Source organism: Leptosomus discolor, chromosome 6 (assembly GCF_034619465.1).
Source record: "Leptosomus discolor isolate bLepDis1 chromosome 6, bLepDis1.hap2, whole genome shotgun sequence".
In the NCBI taxonomy this organism is placed as follows: domain Eukaryota; kingdom Metazoa; phylum Chordata; class Aves; order Leptosomiformes; family Leptosomidae; genus Leptosomus; species Leptosomus discolor.
This window is the reverse complement of record NC_141396.1, coordinates 38448627-38468738: the sequence shown is the minus strand read 5'-3', so window position 1 is coordinate 38468738 and position 20112 is coordinate 38448627. Positions and strand designations below refer to the sequence as shown.

Genomic DNA, 20112 nt, shown 5'->3' with positions numbered 1-20112 from the left:
CGCCCTTCTCGCGCATGCGCGTCACCGCCTCCCGCCCAACTCTCGCGAGCGGCGGGCGGGGCGCGCGGCGTTTGGCGCGCTCGGGGCGGCGGGCGGGCGGTGGTGGGATGGGGCTGCTGGAGCAGTGTGAGGCCGCCTTCGGCTCCTCCGACCTCTACCGCGTCTTGGGCGTCCGCCGGGAGGCCTCGCCCGAGGAGATCCGCCGCGGCTACCACCGCGCCTCGCTCCGCGTACACCCCGACCGCGCCGAGCCCGATGCCAAGGAGGAGGCGACGCGGCGGTTCCAGGTGAGCGCGGGAGGCGGGTGGGGAGGGCGGCCGGCCCCGGCCCCCGACTCCCGCCTGACTGTCCGGCCGGCCCCCGTGTCCCCGCAGATCCTGAGCAAGGCGTACGCCGTCCTGAGCGACGCGGAGCAGCGCGCCGTGTACGATGAGCAGGGCAGGGTGGACGAGGAGGGCGAGGCGCTGAGGGGCGAGCGGGACTGGCAGGAGTACTGGCGTCTGCTCTTCAGAAAGGTGAGGGGCGGGCGGGCTCTAGGAGGCGGCGGCGGGGCTCACCTCAGCCGGGCGGGCGGGAAAGGCGGCGGGACGGGGCAGCCCGCGGCTTCAGCGTTGTGGCCGTGTCTCCCTCCCGAGCCCTGTGTAAAGCACTGGGGGGGTTCCATGCAGACTCTTAAATCCTTCTGTAAATAAATCCTGCAGCTCAAGAAGTGTCACCTCTTTGCTTCAGATCACGGTAAAAGATATTGAAGACTTCGAAAAGAGCTATAAGGATTCGGAAGAAGAGCTAGCTGATATTAAAGCAGCGTACATGGATTTTGAGGGTGACATGGATAGAATAATAGAGTCCGTGTTGTGCGTGGACTATACAGACGAACCAAGAATACGGAAGATCATAGAGAAAGCCATTGATTCTGGAGAGGTCCCGTCCTACAAAGGTTTTGTAAAAGAGTCGAAGCAGAAAATGATCGCAAGAAAAAGGCGGGTAAGTTATATCAATCTGGGACCAAAGGGAAGCGTTATTTATAAGCTTTTAATCTCCCTTGGTAGAAATAAATGAAACTGTTCTTGAGACAAATGTTTGTCCCAGGACCGCTGGGTTACAGATCTTGCTCAGTACCTGACTTTAACGTTCGGTCACCTGTGTACTCAGTCCCTGCCAAATTGTTGTGAATGGCTTTTGAGTTGTAATAGGCTGTTGTCTATTACTTATTTATTTCATTATTATACACAATGGCTTATTACAGTTTAGCATGTCCCTGCATTTATTTACAAAGGTATGAGTTGCTGCAGTTAAGAAGTGAACATCGTGGAAATATATTGTGCCTGCTTTTGGGAAGTGTGAAGTAACGTTCTGGACTAAATGGACCTCTTCTCCAACCTGGGTTTTTTTGGACACTTTATGTTATATGCACATCACAGTAACCTTTCTCTAAGTTAAAGAAAATTGTAACAGCTGCTAAGACAAAAAAAAAAAGTGTGGGTGGGGAGAACAGGGGTGGGGATAGACGTCGCATTCAACATTGTGAAACAACAGAAAACTGCCCCGCTCTACTAAATTGTGGAACCAGAAAGGGCTTTCTTTGATTTCTCATCTGTGGTGAAACTTGGAAACTGTTCGTGTTTTCTTGCAGATGTTTGTGTACAGATTAAAAAAAAAAAAAAAAAAAAGTTTGGTAATTAGTATAAGGCTTTGTCAAATAACATGCAAAATACTTTTTAAAAAACTAGTTTGCTGTTTTAGGCAGAAAAAGAAGCTAGAGAGGCAGAAAAGACTAAAGACGAACTGGGCCTCAGTGGAGAAGATGACTTGAAAGCACTGATTCAAGTAAGGCTTTTTGTATCTGTTCAAGATAATTATATTACTGGCTTATAATTGTGTTTTCCCTGAGCATCTTTGTGTTCTGGATCCTTGCAACTCAGTTCTGAGTTCCTGAGATTAAAACCTGACTTAATGTTAACTATGTACTTTAACGTGTAGTCAAGAGTATGGTATGGATTTTATTACCTCTCTTTACAAATTGACAAAGTATTCTAATATCCTTATTGCACACATAATCAAAACATTTAACTTCTAGTTTTAGGCAGTTTGACAAGGAGCATTAATGATTCTTTCTTTTTGAGGGATTCCACGAAGATGTAGAGGTTGCTAAGTCTTACTATTTTGCTTTTGTATCTTGCGGATTGAGGAAAGAAACGTACTGTTTATGTTCCGTTTTTCAGAACATTTCCAGTTTCTTACCATCCAGTGGACTTCCTAGAATGTTGATGCTTAATCATTCCTCAGGTTGTAATAGAGATTTGGGTCTAAACTAGAAATCACTTTGCTTTTCCTGGCCATATGTCATGAATTTTTTATAGCCACTCTTTACCTCTGTCTTGATACTTCAGGAAGTTAGGTGTAGAGCCTAGAGTATCCAAGTCAGCTTTGGCTTGATGGTACTGTACTTGCTGTAGCTTGTATTCCCTGTTGAAGGTATTCCAAGTTTTTATGTAGCTATCTAACTTCAACAGAATAATCTGTATTGGGAAGTAGTAAAACTTTTGGTTGTGGGGTTTATTTTTTTTTTTTTCCCTCCCCCAGAGCAGAAATAAAGATCGAAAAAAGGAAATGGATGACTTTTTGGCCCAACTGGAAGCAAAATACGGGAATAACACTAAAAAAGGAGGAAAGAAGACTGCAGCCAAGAAAGGAAAGAAATAAGTGTATAGGCTGAAGTATCGGGTATCATTTTGTATGGGAACATGTGGATTTGGGAGAATTTCAGAGTTCTGGGCTACTGTTTTAGAATCTGTGCATCACCTAGCTGTGACTGGGAGGTATGATACAGAACGCATCATGAATAACACAAAGCATTCTGGTGCTACTGTTTAAAATCCTCTGGGTGCTCTTCAGTTAAGATCAAACAGATTCTTGGCTAAAAGTTTCATCACAGTAGGGAAGCGGTGTGATGTTTGGGATGGCAGTGTGTTTATTAAACTCCATTGAAGCACCTTCCTTCCAAACACCTAATGGATATTGGTACTGTTGATGGTAAAACAACGTAATCCCACACCTTTGAGAGTCTTCAGTGCTGACTCCTGGGGTTTCTCTGTTGGAAACGTTACCTTTTTGCTGTTCGCACGTTTCTTCTGTAACAAACCTTCTGTTTTTAAAGGTCTTTGCACTTCAGCTCAACGGGTGTTTTTCAGATATTCCAGTCGTTTTATAAAGATACTTTGGAAAATCACAGATTTAATAAATGAAAAGATTTTGCAGAATTCTGTGCTATGTTGCTTCCCCAGCCCTCTCTGCATTTTCTAAGTAGCTGTTCAAAACAAACTGGTCACGTTGACTCTTCTGACTGATTTAAGTAAAGTAAGTACCATGTCCTTCTACAGCAGCTGAAAATACAGCTATATTGTTAACTGTGGTGTCAGAGCTGGTGATGTGACATTAGATGAAATGGCCACCTCGTGTTTTGGTCTTTGAGTGCCTGTGGCAGATGCCTTAGGAACAGGAGACTGCAGCATGTATGTGACTGCAGAAATTCTCTGACACACTGAGGTGAGGTATTAAACTTAAAAATCCACAGAACAGAGTCAGTTTTGTATATTTCTAGCGTTCATGATGCCCCACAACAAGGAGTTCCAAACCTTAGAAATGTATTGCATGTTATTTCAATAGCATCGCAGTCAACTCTGCTGTAGGATGGTTGCGATCAGGTACTTAATGGTATTTGTCACCACTTCTGTTATTTTGGAAGTTAATTACTTCTTTAAGATGTGCAAATACTTTGAAGGTTTTTGCTTCAGCTGTTTTTAACCACTTGACAATAGTGTGCAGAGGTATGGATTTGAAGGGTAACTAGTTTTCAGCTTACTATAGCTCAAAGGAATGAGGCTGCCTTTATTGGTGGATCATTTTTCAAAAGCTCATGAGCCACAAGGTGAACACTTACTTTTGAGTCGAAGGTCCTCATTGCTTCAGTGATAGCATTCAGAACTGGCTATTTAATAGAGCTTCCTGGGGGGAAGCTGGAGGTAGATGGTAACTGCTCCCCTTTACTTGGCTGCTTTCAAAAATTATCCTGATTCTGAGAGTACAGAGTAGCGTTATGTTGCATTACACATGACCTGAATATCGCTTTTACCAAACAAAATAGGCATCTAACAGCCCAGGACAGGTCTCTGGTGTCAACTGTTTGTACAGAAACAAAGAACTACCTTATGATGACACTGCTTTCACTCAAATTTTAACAAACCTCTAGGCTATAAAATACTACATTATGTTACTAGAAGTCTATTCTAGTTTATTTGTATATTTTTGTAACTCTTATGCACTAGGGCTACAGAAAACTGTCTTGGCCCCTGAGGAATGGCAGTGATATGAAGGGGAAGCTTATCTCCAGTTAGCTTGAGATAACTGAATAACACACTGTACCACGTTCAGTAGTCTCAACTGTTCACAGGAATTGTATTTTGAAAGGGTTTAGAGGCCTCTCTTCAGCATCAATTTATCTCTATGCAAACTTAAGAGATCTAGATGGAACCCAGAGCTTTTTTTCCCCTCTAGAAATGCAATGGAAAGTTAACCCAGTTACATTTGCACAGTTCTGCTTTGCTTTCTTTTCCCTCCTTGATTAAAGCATGCTTGGATCAACTGGACTCAAGAACTTCAATATTGATTAAAAATTATTAGCTGTTCTGTAAGTACCATGAACATTTGACAGGTTGCGTAACTTAAGAGTGGGGGAATAGGGGAGCCACTTCATAAAGAATACTGGCAGGTTTTTTTCCATTATGAATTGTAATTTGGAAAATATTAATAAGGAAACTTATCAAAAAGTGCCTTTTAATTGGATTATAAGGGAACAACTGTTCCTGTGCAGTGTCCTAACTTTGTTAAAATAGAGCACATGGTTATCCTCACCTTGTCTTTACACTTCCTTGTAGTCTGGCACTTACTGCTTGGGAGTAAGACCTTCAACTAATCACTTATCTTGAGAAGCTTATGTTTCATGTTTTTGTCTTATTTGGAGCCACAAGGGCAACTACAGTTAGTACCTCCGGTGCGCGTGTCACAGTGCAGAACACATCTACCAAAACCGATGTTGTGTCTGTGGGTTGTGGGACTTCATGGCAGAATGCAGAAATCTTCTCTAACCGCAGGTATTTTTAGAAAGTGAGACTGACCTATTCTGTGAAATTACCATAAATATCTCACCAGGAAGACAATGTACTTTCTTTGAATACTGTACTGTCTGGAACTACTTGCAGTAAGAGACTCCTTTTTTGCCTCTTAAACCTTCTTCAGTCACTGAGGAAGAGGTATAAGTATATAAGCAGACAAGTCAGTGGTGTGCTACCCTGAAAGCTGTCAACTCTGTTCATCTGGTTTGCTACCTTGTTTTCACACAACTGTGTTACTATCTGCTGCAATTACTACAGGATTCTTAACTTGTCTAAGTTGAGCTGTAAAAGCAGTATCACGTGCAGTGCTTGCTTTTGATAGTATAATATTGCTTTAGACATATAAATATAGCTTTAAAGATTTCAATTACGACTACTATGGAAGGCCTGATGAAAAAATCAGCAGGTTCTGCAGTACCTGCCTGTGACAACATGAACATGGGAAAACAGCAATGACTGAGAGCATTTGCTAGCTTTTCTAGGAGTTAGCTTCACTATCCACTGGAGCACATTCACCCTTCCACTGGAGTATAACTTGTTCTACTGGTAGAAAATGGAATGTTTAAGTATACCCCTCCAAATCTTTGGCAGCTGCTTCCTGGATTTATATAAAAATAACTGTTCCTAAGGAAGGGTGCTTGAAAACTCTCTGTAAACAACGTTGACATTGCTGAGAATGAGAGGTGGTTTGTGACTCGAGATGGATGGATACTTCTTCATGGCATGTCAGAACCCCTGTTTGCTTTTTGTGACTGATCCACTTCGACTGTGGGCTTTCACAGAACCATGCAGCTGAAGACCTAATAAACAGAGATCATGTACAACTTTAAGACTCCTGGAAGGTGTTAAAACTAAGTACCAAATACATCTCCTTTATCTTAAAATTAAAATGCCTTTTTTTTTCTTTTTATTCTAATATGTCACTATCAACTGCATTATGTATAATTTAGGCAAGTTTGAGACAAGAGACTGGCTTTCCAAAAGGGGCAAAGTTTGTGCTTTCATAGTTGCTGCATTGAAGGGAACTACTCTATTCCTTGATCTCTCATGAAGTATTCAAGTCTACAAAGTTCTGCTGATTTCAGTCTTCTTGGTTTTTGGTTGTGGGTTTTTTTTTGTTAATACAGCAGTCATAAAACTCATCTTGCATTTAAATATCGTGAGGTGTGGCTTTGTTTGTTTTGTTTTTTTTTGTGGGAGCATATACTTATTTTAATTTTAGTAAGAACCCCTCCTTTCTTGTTTAAAAACAAGTTACTTCAGTTTAGTGCCTTTGTTAAACTCGTTTCCTCTTGTACCACTAGTCTCAGTGGTACAATCCCATTCAGCTATTAAATGAGCTAGAAGACCCCTCCTGTCCTCTAATAATCACCCATGTGCTTGCTACCTTAACCTTTGCAGACCCATGTGCTTGCTACCTTAACCTTTGCAGCTTCAATCCTATCTTGTTGGTATATTTTTACATGGGAAATTCTGACAGCTCTCTAAGGAATCCCAAAACACTGTGATAAAAGGAATCCAGTGTAACTTGTCTTGGCAGACCTAGTTTTCAGAAAGTGCCTCTAACACCCTACCCTGGGCCACCCTTTCCAGGTGGAGGTGATACTTGATTTTGTATTGAAGCTAACAAGGAGTGCTCAGGGTGAACTCAGCTGAGACCTATGAAGATGGCATTCAGAAAAGCTGTTCCAGGGCACAAAAGTTAACTTTCTGCTCTACTGTAATCTCTGAACAAACTCCCTTTCAACTGGCTAGACTAGCCCTTGTGTGTGCAGCAAGAGGTCAAAACATAAAGGTAAGGTTCACTGGGCTACTGTAACACTCACGTATATACATGTGACTTAGTATTGTAGCTTCCTACTATTAAAAGAAAAAAAAAACAACAAACCACAGAACAACCCCGGTTGTGACTGTGAAACTACCCTGAAGCATATATGAAGACTACTTTCAAAGTGTATTAACCATAAACAAGAGATGACTTTGCAGTGAAGGAAGGGAAACGAGAGGGAAGAGTTATACATTACGTTCACAACAAAAACAACTTCCTGCTGCCTTGATACTTCAATCAATTAAAAATGAGTAATATCAGATGAGATTCATCTTAGGTTGTGCCAAGTAACTCCATAAAGTTCATCCAGTTGTTACAAATGAAATCCTACAAACAACTCTGATTTCAGAGTAGGCATGTGAATTGTACTGGTACAGATACTGGCTTTAAAATATACTTTGAGTTGATGTAATGCAATTTTCAGGTCAAGTAGAATCCCTTCCAGATACAGTGCAAATAAGTTTCTTTTGGACATAATGCAATTTCTTTTACTTTTGTAGAGTTGAGCAGAAGAAAAAACCCTTAGAAAGAAAGTCGTTTCTGTTTAAATTGGCGACTCCTGCTCTTACCTTTGACATGAGAGGCATTGGGGCTGATTGCATTAAGCTTCCTTAAATGATTGAAAATACCAAGTGGTAATAAAAAACCACACCCAAACATACTCTATATGTAAGTATAAAACTTGTATAACAGACATGTTAAAACATTAAATAGAACTTTGACAAACCTCCTCAATGTAATTACCTATATAGGAAATGCATCCCTGTCCCAAAAGCCTACCTCTTGCTTGATCATACTAAGTTCTAGGAGTGATGAGCATACCTGAGCCTGCTGATCCTCTGCTGGTCCAAGATTGATTACTATAATCAATAACAGTGCAAGAATGGCGGTGCTGTGGATCTGGCTGAAAAGACAGTTCAAGTTATTTATGCTTGCATGAAAAAAATCTTAAACATCAAGATTATAATACAGCTACAAACTACTTAAACATATGGGGTTTTTTTATTTGTAAGATATGTAGGTCTAAGTAGAGCTTTTAGAAGTTTAAGAAGGGTTAAATTAACTTTAGGAGTAGGAAATACACTTTTAAAACACTCTTACTTAGAATGACCACTGAGCAAGTTAAAGGCATTCTCGCCACTTCTGGAAATTGTTTTCTAAACAATTTAAACAATCTAAAAAATAGACTTTAGAAAGTTTATACACTCCTAACTGCTAAGTCAAGGATGTTGAAATTATACACAGAAACCATACAAGCAGTTATTTAAAAGCTATTGTTGAAATTGGAGCTTTTAAAGCTTAGATAAAAATACTTTGTTAGATAGGATAAGGTATCAGTAGAGTAGGTGTTTCAATAAAATAAACCAAGAGCATTTGATGCTGAAACAGACTGGCCATTAACAGTACAGCAAACTTGTGCAAGAAAGCAATGAAGACTATCCTACCCCTGTGCTTCTGAATACATCTGTAGGAATGACTTCTCGATGTCTATGCAAAACTTAAAGCATCTTCTCCCATCCCACAGTTCTTCTTAAGCCTTCACAGAAGATGCTAGACTGAATATTACACCTCAAGTAACACTTTTCCACAAGTATCTCAAACCTGGGTTCTTCAAGAAAAGTGTAGTACCACCAGCTGCTTATAGGTGTAGTTAGGAGCTGGCTACGGGGAGTAGAGTGAGCTCCTTATCTGTGAACAAGTGCCTTGTCCTGTTTGTTCTGGAAGTGCCAAGCAATAATGTTTCTGTTAACCTGTGAGTGTCCAATCAAGGGGTGAACTCGATGAACTCCCTGGCACTGATCACCTGTGACATTTGGTTCTCAAGTGACATTTACCGATGTTAATTGTCAAAGCACCCTACTCAGTAACTAAGGATGATTTGGTATAATTTGCCATGCTTTACCGAGAATGTGTTGGTTGTGTTAGGCCCGGAGAAATGATCAGGTAAGGAAAGCCGTTCCTGTAGCTGCTGGTGGGTATCTTCGCGTGTTGTTACGCTGTGAGCTCGACTTGAGTTCCCTCGAGGTTTCTGCATTGAAGAATAACACCGTTACAACTCTTTCTCATTGCAGCAGTACATACAGAATTTTTAGCGCAGGAATGAAAGCTAATTTTCCACATCAATCATTCCACACATTGTTACAGGGAGGAAAAAAAATCTGGCATTAACTGGAATTAAAGCATTCAACTCTGTGATGCTGGTAGTCAAAATTGATATGACATTTTTTTATGCATGTATTTCAGTTGCTCTCACTTGTAACATAACAAATAAACTGGAACTCCTGGGTTTGGTAATTTGATCAGCAGCAATTACAATTTTAGACTATCCAATAATAAAATTGTTGTGCCTATTACCGTTTGCCCCTGAGATCCTGCAGCGCTCGCATGCTCCGCCACATTGGTGGTAGTAATAGGTGGTAGGAGATTATTTCGGCTTAGCAGCAGTGGGGAGGGTGAGGTCAGCTGCTCATGTGCAGTCGGACTGAAATGCACCAATAAGAACAGAAAAAACACACAGTTTATACGTTTGATATTGTGTAAACATGCAATATTGTCAGTTTGTTTGGCATTATGTAGACAAACAATGTTAAAACTAAGGGCAATGGTTGTGGAATATTGCTACAAGATGCTGGTATCAGGGCTGACTGTCAGAGACCAGATTTAAAAGAGGAGCTGTGCAGCAGGTCAAGTTTGGCAGAAACCTTTTTAATCTATGAACACAAACTTCTAGTTTTTACAATGTTTAATATTAAGCATACAGGCAAAGCAAGTCTGAGAATGAGCACCCCATCAGAAATCCTGGTAACGGGTGTATCTAAAAGCTAGCTGGGGTTGAAATGCACCTCATCTGCTGCATTTGGAAGGAGTGTGCTGAGCAGCTAGCTGTACTGCAGAATAAAGGTGTGTATATAAAGGCGTCTTCAGGGGCAGTTACCATACAACAGTAGAATCCTGTCTGCCTGTTCCCAGACATGGGATTATCTTCCTCTTTTAGGATGACGTACTGCTTACTGCTAATGACAGTCTAGCAACTGACGGTAAACAGCAAGCCTAGAAAACAGCAGCATGCCATATATTAAGCAGAGCAAGTAAAAAAGCTACACAACTGTAGCCCTTTCACTTACTGCAAGTGTCAAATAAAACGTCTGAGGGTAAACCAAGGGTTCTACCTTCTCCATATTTTGTTTATTTGAAGGTGCAAGAGGCTTTCAGAAGCCTTCTGAAGGGAGCTAAACCAATCAAATTGCACAAAATACAAACTTAGTTAAGTATTAGTCACAGGAGGAATGTAAAAGGGTATCGTATGTTCTAGATAAGCCTTTTCACATGAAAGCCTTTTCACACAAAGGTGTCTGTATATTATTGTATGTTTGAAAAGTTCTAGAAATGATCAAGAGGCCTTAGCTCTATACATACGCTGGAGTTGACTGAAGGAAGGATGTTCTGTGAGAATATACTAGAGAAGCTTCAGACTATAATCCGCATTTAAAAAACTTTCCCAGTGCTCTAAATACATTTAAAAATAGATGGTAAGAAAGGGGAGACGTTGACAATTGTTAAGATTGATCAAAGCCTGAGGAAAGGGAACAGAAGCATAAAATACTGGAAGTACAAACATCAGTTGTTCCTTGTTCCTTCACAAGTCTCTGAAGAGTACATGACAAAAAATAACAGACTGGATGAGTTTATAGGTAAACTGCAAAACTGAAAGAAAACTATGCCAAGTTACCACACAAGTGGAATACAGAAGTGTATTAAACCCTGTATTGTTTCCCAAGACCCTGTGGTCCCTGTAAATGACTACATTCAGTCAGATCATTATGCCAAACAAAAATAAGATATTACAGATGTGACTTAGGGTTCACTGAGTTCATTAAGAGTCCTTTGGTCAGTCAGATAACCTAAGATGGGCACCCTCTTTATAGCCCAGTCTGGGCTAGGATAGCAACAGGCAGTTTGACCTCCAAAAACTAAACTTCCATGTTCACCTTGACAACAGGCTATAGAAAAGAATGCTGATGTCAAGAGAGAGATGGTGGTATTTGCTTTGCTTGTACTGGACAGACTGAGGTCTAGAGTTTGTGTGCAAAACTACCTAAATATGTGTGTGATTCAGAGTTGCAGCTTGTAGCACAGTAAATGTCAACTTTAGCAATTCAGCTTTCTCAGAGGAGATTGTGCTTTATGGGCAGTTAATTTCTTTCATCAAATACTTCAAGTTCTTTCTGTTCAACTGAATGCTTTCTGTATAAGCTGGGTTCTCTAAATATGGTAATTTGCAGTGAGAAACTGGTTTTGAAACATACAGTCGAGTTCCCCTGAAGACATCATCCACAGACCCTGGTGTCCCAGTCCGAGAGTGGCTTGTGTTGATGGGATGCAGAGTGCGTGGTGGTGGGTTTCGCCTTCTTGTGGAACGTGGCAGGGATGATGTGCTGAGCTCTAGAGGACGGTTTGGCCACACTCTAGTAGAGAGGATGGAACTGGAGCCTGTACGTTTGTCATCTAGGTCCCTAACATAAAATTTACAAAACCAAAAGAGAATATGGTCAACATGACTGATAACTATCCTGCTACCAAAGTACTCACCTACCTGTGACATTAATAATATTATGTGTGGATAGAGATTATGTGGTTTTGGGTTTTTTTACATAACTATATAAAGTAATTTACAGGCAAATTAGAAAAGAATAGGGGATGGAAAAGAAAAAAAAAAGAAGCCTGTATTTTTTTTTACTGAACTATGAACTTTCTGATTGAAGATTCCCATATAAAAGTAAAAATTAATTACAGAACAGATTAAAAACACCCATACTGTAAACACCTGTTATCACACCCATAACCTGGACCTTACACAAGTCCACTTGTAGGAACTGAGCAAATCAGTTTCTCTATCCCATTCTGAGCTTCCTCTCTGTTCAGGATGTCAGTTAGTGCCAGTAGAAATGCCACAGCATAGTTCTTACACTGCTTTCTCCATTACAGGCAGATTCCTTTGCTGTAACCGCATCCCGTGTATCACCATCAAGCCATTTAGGTTACGTTGAGAGCCGCTACTTGACCCTTGAGAGAGATTCACCTGGAAGTTTTAAAAATAAATAAGTAAATTACTGTTTGGCGGACACACAGATACGTATTTACAGATTTTTGTCCTTGTAAATGATTTTGGAGGAAAGAAATTAATTTCTTCTGTGACATTCAGACATATACTCAGTATTATATTATTTCCCCATCTAAGACAAGCATCTTAGCATTCCATTTTTCTTGCAAATGGTAGTGCTTAGAAAATGCATCCTACCATGCTATGTCACACTTAGTATTTTCCAACTGATCTCATTTGCATGACAGAATCTTTCAACAATGACTATAACCAGAAGCTTTACGAAATTAATTTTCGGTGTGTGTTGACCTTTTATGTCAAGAATAGAACCGCAAACTCCTTTCCTGGAACACAGATTGATCTGGAAAAACATCAAATTCCACCCACCATAACGACAGCAAATAGAAAATACCAGAGCTTTAATCTCTCCAGCATACATACTTGAGGTGGTTTTCTCCTCTTTTTGCTTTTGCGGCCACATCTGGTTTTTGGGCACTACACATACAATAAGGAGAACATGACAAAGAGGCAGGAGTAGAAATACAGGAGAAATAAAAACAAAATAGAAGGAAAGAATTGAATTAAAATGGAATAAACAGATAACACTTTGGTGCTTACCACGCTAGGAGCAGATCTAAAAAACTGGTTTACAACTGCACTGAGATTTGTCCTTTATTGCCTGATGAGTTAGCTATAGATAAGCCAGTAAGAATAGGATCTCACACACGCCATCCTTGATCTCACAATTTTGTTCAAAAATTACTGAAGTGTAGAAAGAACTACATCATTAATGAACAGTCACCACATGGTTGTCCAATACATATATAAAATACTAATTTTTTAAGAGAAAAGTAGGAATTAAAATTTGCAACTGAGGAATAACAGAATTTAAGTGTCAGAAAGGACAGTCAGCATTCACATAAAATTCAAACTAGCTGTGTATCTAAGCAGTCCCCTGACATACTCAAATCTGTTTCCTGAGGTAGTGCTGTATTGATTTGTCCCTACACAAACCAGCTAGCTAAAAATACTTACCAGATTTGATGTCACTGAGGGCATTTTAGTTTGTGGCACATGAGGCAACAGCACTGGCAGAGGATCGAACTGCAGAGGGCTTCCAGCATCTGCTCTGATTGTTTCCACTGGTATGATATTTTTCTCATCATCTATGCAAAGCAACAGAGAATTCCTGGTAAATACAGACTATTGGCATTGCTAGTTGTGGACAGTGCTATGAATCCAAGTATTTTTAAAGACGGTCCTCTTAGACACTGAGCTCTTAAATCTTTTGAGGGCCTATCTCACACTGTTAGCAAAATAACCTTGCCCCCCCCCGGCCTGAAGAGATTATTCCCAAACACATCTCCCTTTCATTGCACCCTTGCAAAATTAAGTAACTGAAATGCCCTTTCAAATCTTCAGTTTAACTGTGATCCTTACCAGAGGCTGACCCTTCCCAGTGTCTGCAAATTAGTTCTTCCATGCAGCCTAGGACTTCACTCCACAGATCATCAAACACAAATGTGAGCACAGAATCCTTCATGCAGGCATACGGAGAGACAGGAGGAAACCCCAATTTCCGTCTGCCAGAGGACAGTCCCATTTTCCTCTCATGCAACTCCTCCTCCCTGTAAAAATTGTAAGCATTACCTGTACCCTAAACACATTTTATTTGCTTCCTCTACTTTGTTGCATTTATTTAATAGGATTAAAACATCAGCTAAGGCTGCAAGGCTGCATTCCTGTTCTATTTTTCTCTTAGACTGAAATAGGTCAAGGCAGGTAACCGAATTGCTTGAGGACATGACTTCATGTTTTGTATTCATCACAAAATACCATTTTCTGAGAGCTGACAGTTTAATAAACAGCAATATCAAAGAACAGTCTAACACTGAAAGAAGCAAGCTTCTCTACATTGGGCACGTGAACTTTTATTTCTTCCAGCATCTACCCCTGACCTAAATGAAAAATTACTAAGACAATCACCTTATTACTGCACATCTTCATTCCCCAGACAGAATGACTATAAATGACACTTCATGAACAGTAAATAGTTTACCATGATCAAAGTTCCATTCTAAAAGAAATATTAATTGTTACAGTGATATTTGTTCATCACATCGCTAGGCTCCATATCTAACATCACTACAGAATTCTGAAGATGAGAGAGGAACATTACTACTCCTGACTGTTTAATGCCGCTCTGAGCCTGCTGCTCTAACAGCCAGGAGGTGTTCAGGGCCCAGGCTTAATTCCGTTTTAGACAATTAGATGTAACCAATGAGGGGGGAGAAAAAACATAATCACAGCAGCAAGTGGCCTTTGCTGCAGACTCTTCCACAATGCAAGGGGTATTCTGAAGTGTGAAACTGGGACGACAATCTCAAAGACGTTTATGTTCATTGGCCAAAAGAAACTTTATAGAAGGGAGAAAATAATACTGATCAAGCACATATTTATTATGGCTTTCACATCTGCTACCTGAATTAGTACTTCACATCAAAACCTTAAAAAAAAAAAAAAAGGAAATACCACTAGAAAAAGCTATAATACTTCTACCATTATTTTATTTTATAGACACAGCAATATCATTTGCTGCAGCAACGGCTCTCTGGCCTGGTCAAAGCAAGCCACGTACCAATTTGAATCTCGTGGTCCATGCAGCTAAGTGGTTTTATTTATTAAAACCAATTAAGTAGTTCGCAACTGACAGTACCATCCAGAGCCCTCACCCAGGCCGTATGTTCATATTGTTGGGTTGGATAACGGGACAAAAAGAATCCTCTTTATGCCACCTTTAATCCTTTCTCCTTAAGCTAAAAATAGTAGTAATTATTTCTCGGCAGGCATCAAACCCACTCTAATTCTTAAATTACCACTGAAAATGGGGAAAGGTACAATTCTGCCCAAAGTGCTAGTACAAAACCAAAGCAGCACACTGCTAGTGTATAACAAACAACAACGAATTTGACTTAGTTTAAATGCCAAGTATTTTTTTATACAAGCTTTATTAAATATGCCAGTACATAGCAGGCTCTTAGTTATGATGGAATTAACTATTTAAACCAGACACAAAAATGACTGGTATGAAAAATTACAAAAAATTCAGAACAATAATTTAGCAAAACAAATTGTTCTAGGAAATGGATTGGGAGAATTCCCAGTGCCCTAGGAACTTCAGGTCTTTGAAAGTTCTCTAGAGGAAAGACACAAAAAAATAAATTAATCAAATATTTTATCAACTAACATCAAACCCAAATATGTACATCTTGACAGCAGGAATTCCAGGACACTGGTACTAGTTGCTATCTTGATACTTAATACCTACACATCTCTGCGGTCAAATGCTAAATACTCCTCCATTACGCCTTCAGAGACGATTACTCCATCTTCACCTTCTTCGCTCTCTGGAGAACACAAGGTCGGAGCCTTGGAACAGTCAGCCTTTTTGTGAACGGGAGTCACAGAAAGAGGTACCTTCTTGCCAAAAACACTAAATCTGAACAGGTGACAGTTTTCAGAAACCAGAAATGAAAATAAGTTGTTACTCCACTTCAAACAGCAGCATTTGGTGAACTGAGAGACAACATGGTCGTTAAGGCCAAGCAGTAGGGTGGCCAACAAATTATGTATGCATCACAGTAAAAATGCTTTTGGTTTGGGTATTTTTAATTCTTGCTAAGGGACTTAAAACTTCAGAAAAGAAATGCAAAGCTAATTAAAAAACATTCTAAAATATTAAATAATAAAGTAGTACTAATGTAGTGCTTCGTATTTTTGAAGTTCTATACAAATTTAATAGATGATTAACAATAAAACCAGCTACAATACACACATATTTTTAAGAAGTCAGCAGCAGCAAAGGTATTTCTATTTACTGACCAGTTTACTGTAGTTAGTGACAAGCACAGCTATGTAGTCTTGCTATTCTGAATGTACTAATTTTAGTTAAAAAGAAAAAAAAAAAAAAAAAGTGTGCCATGTTCAAAACTCAGCCTAACAGGAAGAGCCAGGCTTCACATTTTAAGAAGTTTATCGCTGCAGTCCACTGAGAACAAAACTCCCTTCCCACTTGGTATGGTCTGGGTTCACTGCTGGTACTTACTCATTAAAATCTTTTTCTCGTGGTGAACTTAGATCTGAGGAACGTAAACTGCCAGAAGGTGAACTTGAATACCATCCATACCCTTCATCTGTAGGGATCACTATCTGCTTCCCCACAACCCTGCCATGGCAAAAGCAAAGGACAAATGGATCAGAAAATGTTGCAAGTAAGATAACTGAAGTGTGTAAGAACACACTCCAACAAATCCTAAATATTCTGTTGGAAGCCATGCAGTTTTCTTGGTGACAGTTAAATGTGCTTTCAGTTGTTTTCCTTAGTATAGGTTGCTTTGAGTCAGGTAAATATATTAAGAAAATTTTGCTTGTTTTTTTTTTTTTTTTCACGCTCTGCTAATTGTAAGACTTTTGAATATGGACAAACCTATTCAAGTACATGTAACGAAGATTTAAAATGTAAGTTTCCAGATCACCATAAGGACTGCTGAGCTAAGGTTGGAGGATTTTAAAATTATTTTAAGCACCTGGCTTTTAGCTCTACCAGTCATCTTTCTAAGAGAATTTTGCTATGTTAAGGCCAAGTCACTTGCCAAAGGCAATAATCTTCTGGCAAGGAACCAAATGTGACATAGCAGAATGACAATTACGTTATTAATGACAATATGGCAGGCAGACCACCAGAGTGATCTTTTTATCTGTATCTATTATAGAATCACATAAAACCGCCCTGCTACTAACATTGTTTTGAAAGCAACTGTTTCCATCCCTACCCCTTTATAACTCTGTGATGGTACCAGCATTAGCCTATGAAGAAAATACCTGAGATGAGGAAAGTTGGCTGTCCACTGGTGGCATTCTTCCCGCAGTCCCTCAACATGCACATTTTCTTTCTGCTCATAGAGAAGCTCATCAATTTGACTGAATATTTGCTGAACTTGCTGTGTGGCAGCTTTATCAAAGTCCTAGAAGGGAAAGTTATCCAATAAATACCTAGTGAAAAGCATTTGGAGGTTTTTTTTAACTGAATTTTTTAATAATTGAAAAAGACAACTATTTGTTTAAAGCTTAGCAGGATTGATTTAAACAGTTCTATTTCTTTTGCATAGCAAGATGTTAACTTTAAATAATTCCCCCCCAGAGACAACTGCTGTTAGGACTGATGGTAGCTACACAAAAAGCTTACATTGACACAAAAGAAAAACTATTAAAATGTTTTTAAATGTCTGTATTATTATATGAAGTTAAAGACATAGTAATTTACATAAAAGAAATCAGAACAGGAAGGATAACATTCAGCGACATTTTAATGAAATGGAAAATTGGTTGCTTGCAATGTCCATGGACAATGACAAACCAAAAAACAACGCAGACTGGTGGGAAACACTGTGGAAGTGGAGGATGTTCAGGACCTTTCTTACATGTTTTCATGTAGCTAGAAAATGGCGTTAGTTCTCAAGTAATTTAAATATAAACAGTTCCGTCTTCCCTCACAGAAAGAGATAGCACACTTTGTTTTGGTTGATGGGGAATAACCCAAATATTTCTAAGTAAAAATAATGATTCAGGGGCTTACTATATTTTGAGAAACATAAAAGCATGCACAAGTTTGATAAACTCACACCAAATATCTGAAACTCATCCACTCATGTTAGGGATACCACAATAACAGCATTTATTTTATTGTATAGATACACTTATGCATTAAATGATTTACATTCCCAAAATTTTAGATGGAAATGCAGAATATTAATTGAATAACAGGAGCCTAATATGTTTTGATCTGAGAGAAAGGAAACATGGGGAAAAGGTATAAAAGATGTCTCTAATCACCACCATGATTTATTGTCAGATCCAATCCTCATTTTTATCCTGAACTGTATTTGCAGCGGTATTTCAAATGTCTTTCTACTCGCTCTGCTCCATTTGGCTTGGATGATTAAGTTCTACTCACATCATAGCCCCAAGAGAAGACTGAGCTGTCTTCAGTGGAGGTGTCAACGTAACTCTGACTAGCAGACTGTGAATTCTCATGATCAGCTGGAGCAACAGAAGGGCAATCTGATTCCTTCCAGATTTCAGACTCCCTGGAACGCCCATGTTGAGGAAAAAAAAAAAAAAAAGAAAGAAAAACACCTCAACAATACACCACGACAAATAAAGTGAGTAAGTAAACTTTTCTTTCTGTACAAAAAAGCATGGATGTATCGGAAGAGGCCTTAGCAACTATAAGAGTTTTCATAGGGTAAATATTTACTTCAGAGGCATTTAAGCAGAAGCCATAGTACGCAAGTAATTGTAATAGCTGTAACTCCTAATAATCTCAATGACACAGTAAGTCTAGAGGTCAAGCAAAACATAGACTCTTCCAAAAATTATCTCAGTTAAGCTGCAGACTATTTCTAGTCCTGGTTCTACACCACTCGGGAATTATTTTTATCTTCTCTCCTCTGGTTTCTGCCATAAAATTAGATGACCCAGGCTATTTGCGAGCTGGCAACAGAACATAGCTACACACTTTTTATTGTTTCCAAAATAGGACAGACATGTTCTGAAATGGTACAAATCTGAGGTAAAGCCTAAGCCTCCCACCTGTATCACATCTGTAAAGGTAATTCAACACAAAGGCACCTGGTTTTGCCACTGTCTCCAAAGATTCATGTTATATTATCACAAGTACCTGGAGATCTCAACGTAGTTTTCGGCTGGGGATGTGGCTGCGGACACCTCAGCTTGTGGTTCTGGCAGTGGATGATGCCGCAAGGCATGTTTTGGAAGTCCTTGTCTAAAACAAGAAGTGGAATTTGACATTACTTACAAGAATAAACATCTACAGAGTTCCCAAGCTTTATAGAGGTTTTTTCTGCTTTTCAAGGAATGCACTAATTTGCATACCAGAGCTCATTTATTATTATTAGAAGCCTAATTCTTGATACCAAAGCTTTAGAATTAAGGTATCAAAACTAACTCTAGGCTAAACACAGAGTTAAAGGTCTTGGCTTAGAAATCAGTATCTTTAAACTTAAAATGTTGTGAATTGGGCTACATCTCTCTCAAGGCAGATGCAATGTCATTATCCCTGCAGGAGATTTACAATCAAACGGAACAAGAGTAGCCACCACACTATCCACAGGCAAGTTAGGAGAAACAGTATTTGCTAGTTTTTTGTCAAAGTTCAGATGTCTAGGAAAAAGGGACAAGAGTCAGGGTAGTTGGAGAGCGAGAAGAGCCCCAAGTATTGGCTGGAAGAGCCTTAACTAAAGAAGCGCTCTCTCCTGTCATCTCTCTGCTGTTCAGAAAAGACGACAGAATTAAACAGGACTGCATTTAAGCCGCTAACTACCAAAATTACTGTATTTGTTTAAACCTCTCCCCCCCAAAAAACCGCGCTTACTCAGTTACCTCTTGAGCCAAAAAAAAAAAAAAACCAACAAAACACCAAACAAGAAACACCAGAAGAGGGATTTAACCACGTTCTCTCACACTTGTTTTTCAAGCAAGGCATACGCTGGTTGCCGGGACCGGCGTGAACGCGTTCCCGTGGCCGCCCTCACGCCGGCCGCCTCCCGGGCAGCACCGCTGGCCGCAGCCTCGGCACAGGCCCCCGCTCCGCCGTTACGGCCCTGCGGTCACGCAAATCCCCGTCACCCCCGGCCTTACGGGCAACCTGCGCCCAGCGCCAGCCTGCGGCTCCGGCCCCCCGCCCCACCCGGGGACGCGCAGTAACCGGGGCCTCAGCTCGGCCCCGCCACCCCCTGTCTAGGCACGGGGCCCGGTTCTGGGGGTGGGGTGGGTGAGGGCGGGCAGGCCCGAGCGCGGGGCCCGGGGGCTCGCCGGGGTGGCGGGGCCCGGGAGAGCGGCCCCCGGGGGTGGCGGCGGCCACTCACGTCTCCAGGGCGCCGGGGGACACCGGCTTCCGCGCGTATCGCGAGATCATCCTCAGCTCTGCCGCG

General features: G+C 40.4%; 2 protein-coding genes across 2 annotated transcripts; one reads left to right on the top strand and one right to left on the bottom strand.

The window, feature by feature from the left end:
* The first annotated feature begins 107 nt into the window (after positions 1-107).
* Positions 108-5410, top strand: DNAJC9 (DnaJ heat shock protein family (Hsp40) member C9). The gene is made up of 5 exons (XM_086466382.1): positions 108-287; positions 375-515; positions 730-984; positions 1744-1827; positions 2584-5410. The coding sequence occupies exons 1-5, from the start codon at positions 108-110 to the stop codon at positions 2701-2703; spliced, it is 780 nt and encodes a 259-aa protein (XP_086322508.1). The 3' UTR covers positions 2704-5410.
* A 10-nt stretch (positions 5411-5420) lies between these two features.
* FAM149B1 (family with sequence similarity 149 member B1) lies at positions 5421-20111 on the bottom strand. The gene is made up of 15 exons (XM_086466381.1): positions 20047-20111; positions 18840-18944; positions 18114-18246; positions 16982-17124; positions 16206-16325; positions 15429-15599; positions 13541-13728; positions 13136-13266; positions 12542-12595; positions 11967-12079; positions 11307-11513; positions 9355-9481; positions 8903-9028; positions 7822-7903; positions 5421-5971 (listed from the first exon to the last, which is right to left on the bottom strand). Exons 1-15 carry the CDS (start codon positions 20094-20096, stop codon positions 5898-5900), a joined length of 1824 nt encoding a protein of 607 aa, XP_086322507.1. The 5' UTR covers positions 20097-20111; the 3' UTR covers positions 5421-5897.
* Between the last annotated feature and the right edge of the window lies 1 nt (position 20112).

What these genes read in the sequence shown, in the direction of transcription:
- FAM149B1 (XM_086466381.1), bottom strand. Translation starts at nt 20,096, where the DNA reads ATGATCTCGCGATACGCGCGGAAGCCGGTGTCCCCCGGCGCCCTGGAG. An exon ending in CGAGAAAAAGATTTTAATGA is followed by an intron (nt 15,600 to 16,205) that starts GTAAGTACCAGC and finishes TCACCTGTTCAG; the next exon opens with ATTTAGTGTTTTTGGCAAGA. An exon ending in CTGGGAAGGGTCAGCCTCTG is followed by an intron (nt 13,267 to 13,540) that starts GTAAGGATCACA and finishes TGCTTTGCATAG; the next exon opens with ATGATGAGAAAAATATCATA.
- DNAJC9 (XM_086466382.1), top strand. Translation starts at nt 108, where the DNA reads ATGGGGCTGCTGGAGCAGTGTGAGGCCGCCTTCGGCTCCTCCGACCTC. An exon ending in GGCGTCTGCTCTTCAGAAAG is followed by an intron (nt 516 to 729) that starts GTGAGGGGCGGG and finishes TCTTTGCTTCAG; the next exon opens with ATCACGGTAAAAGATATTGA. An exon ending in TGATCGCAAGAAAAAGGCGG is followed by an intron (nt 985 to 1,743) that starts GTAAGTTATATC and finishes TTGCTGTTTTAG; the next exon opens with GCAGAAAAAGAAGCTAGAGA.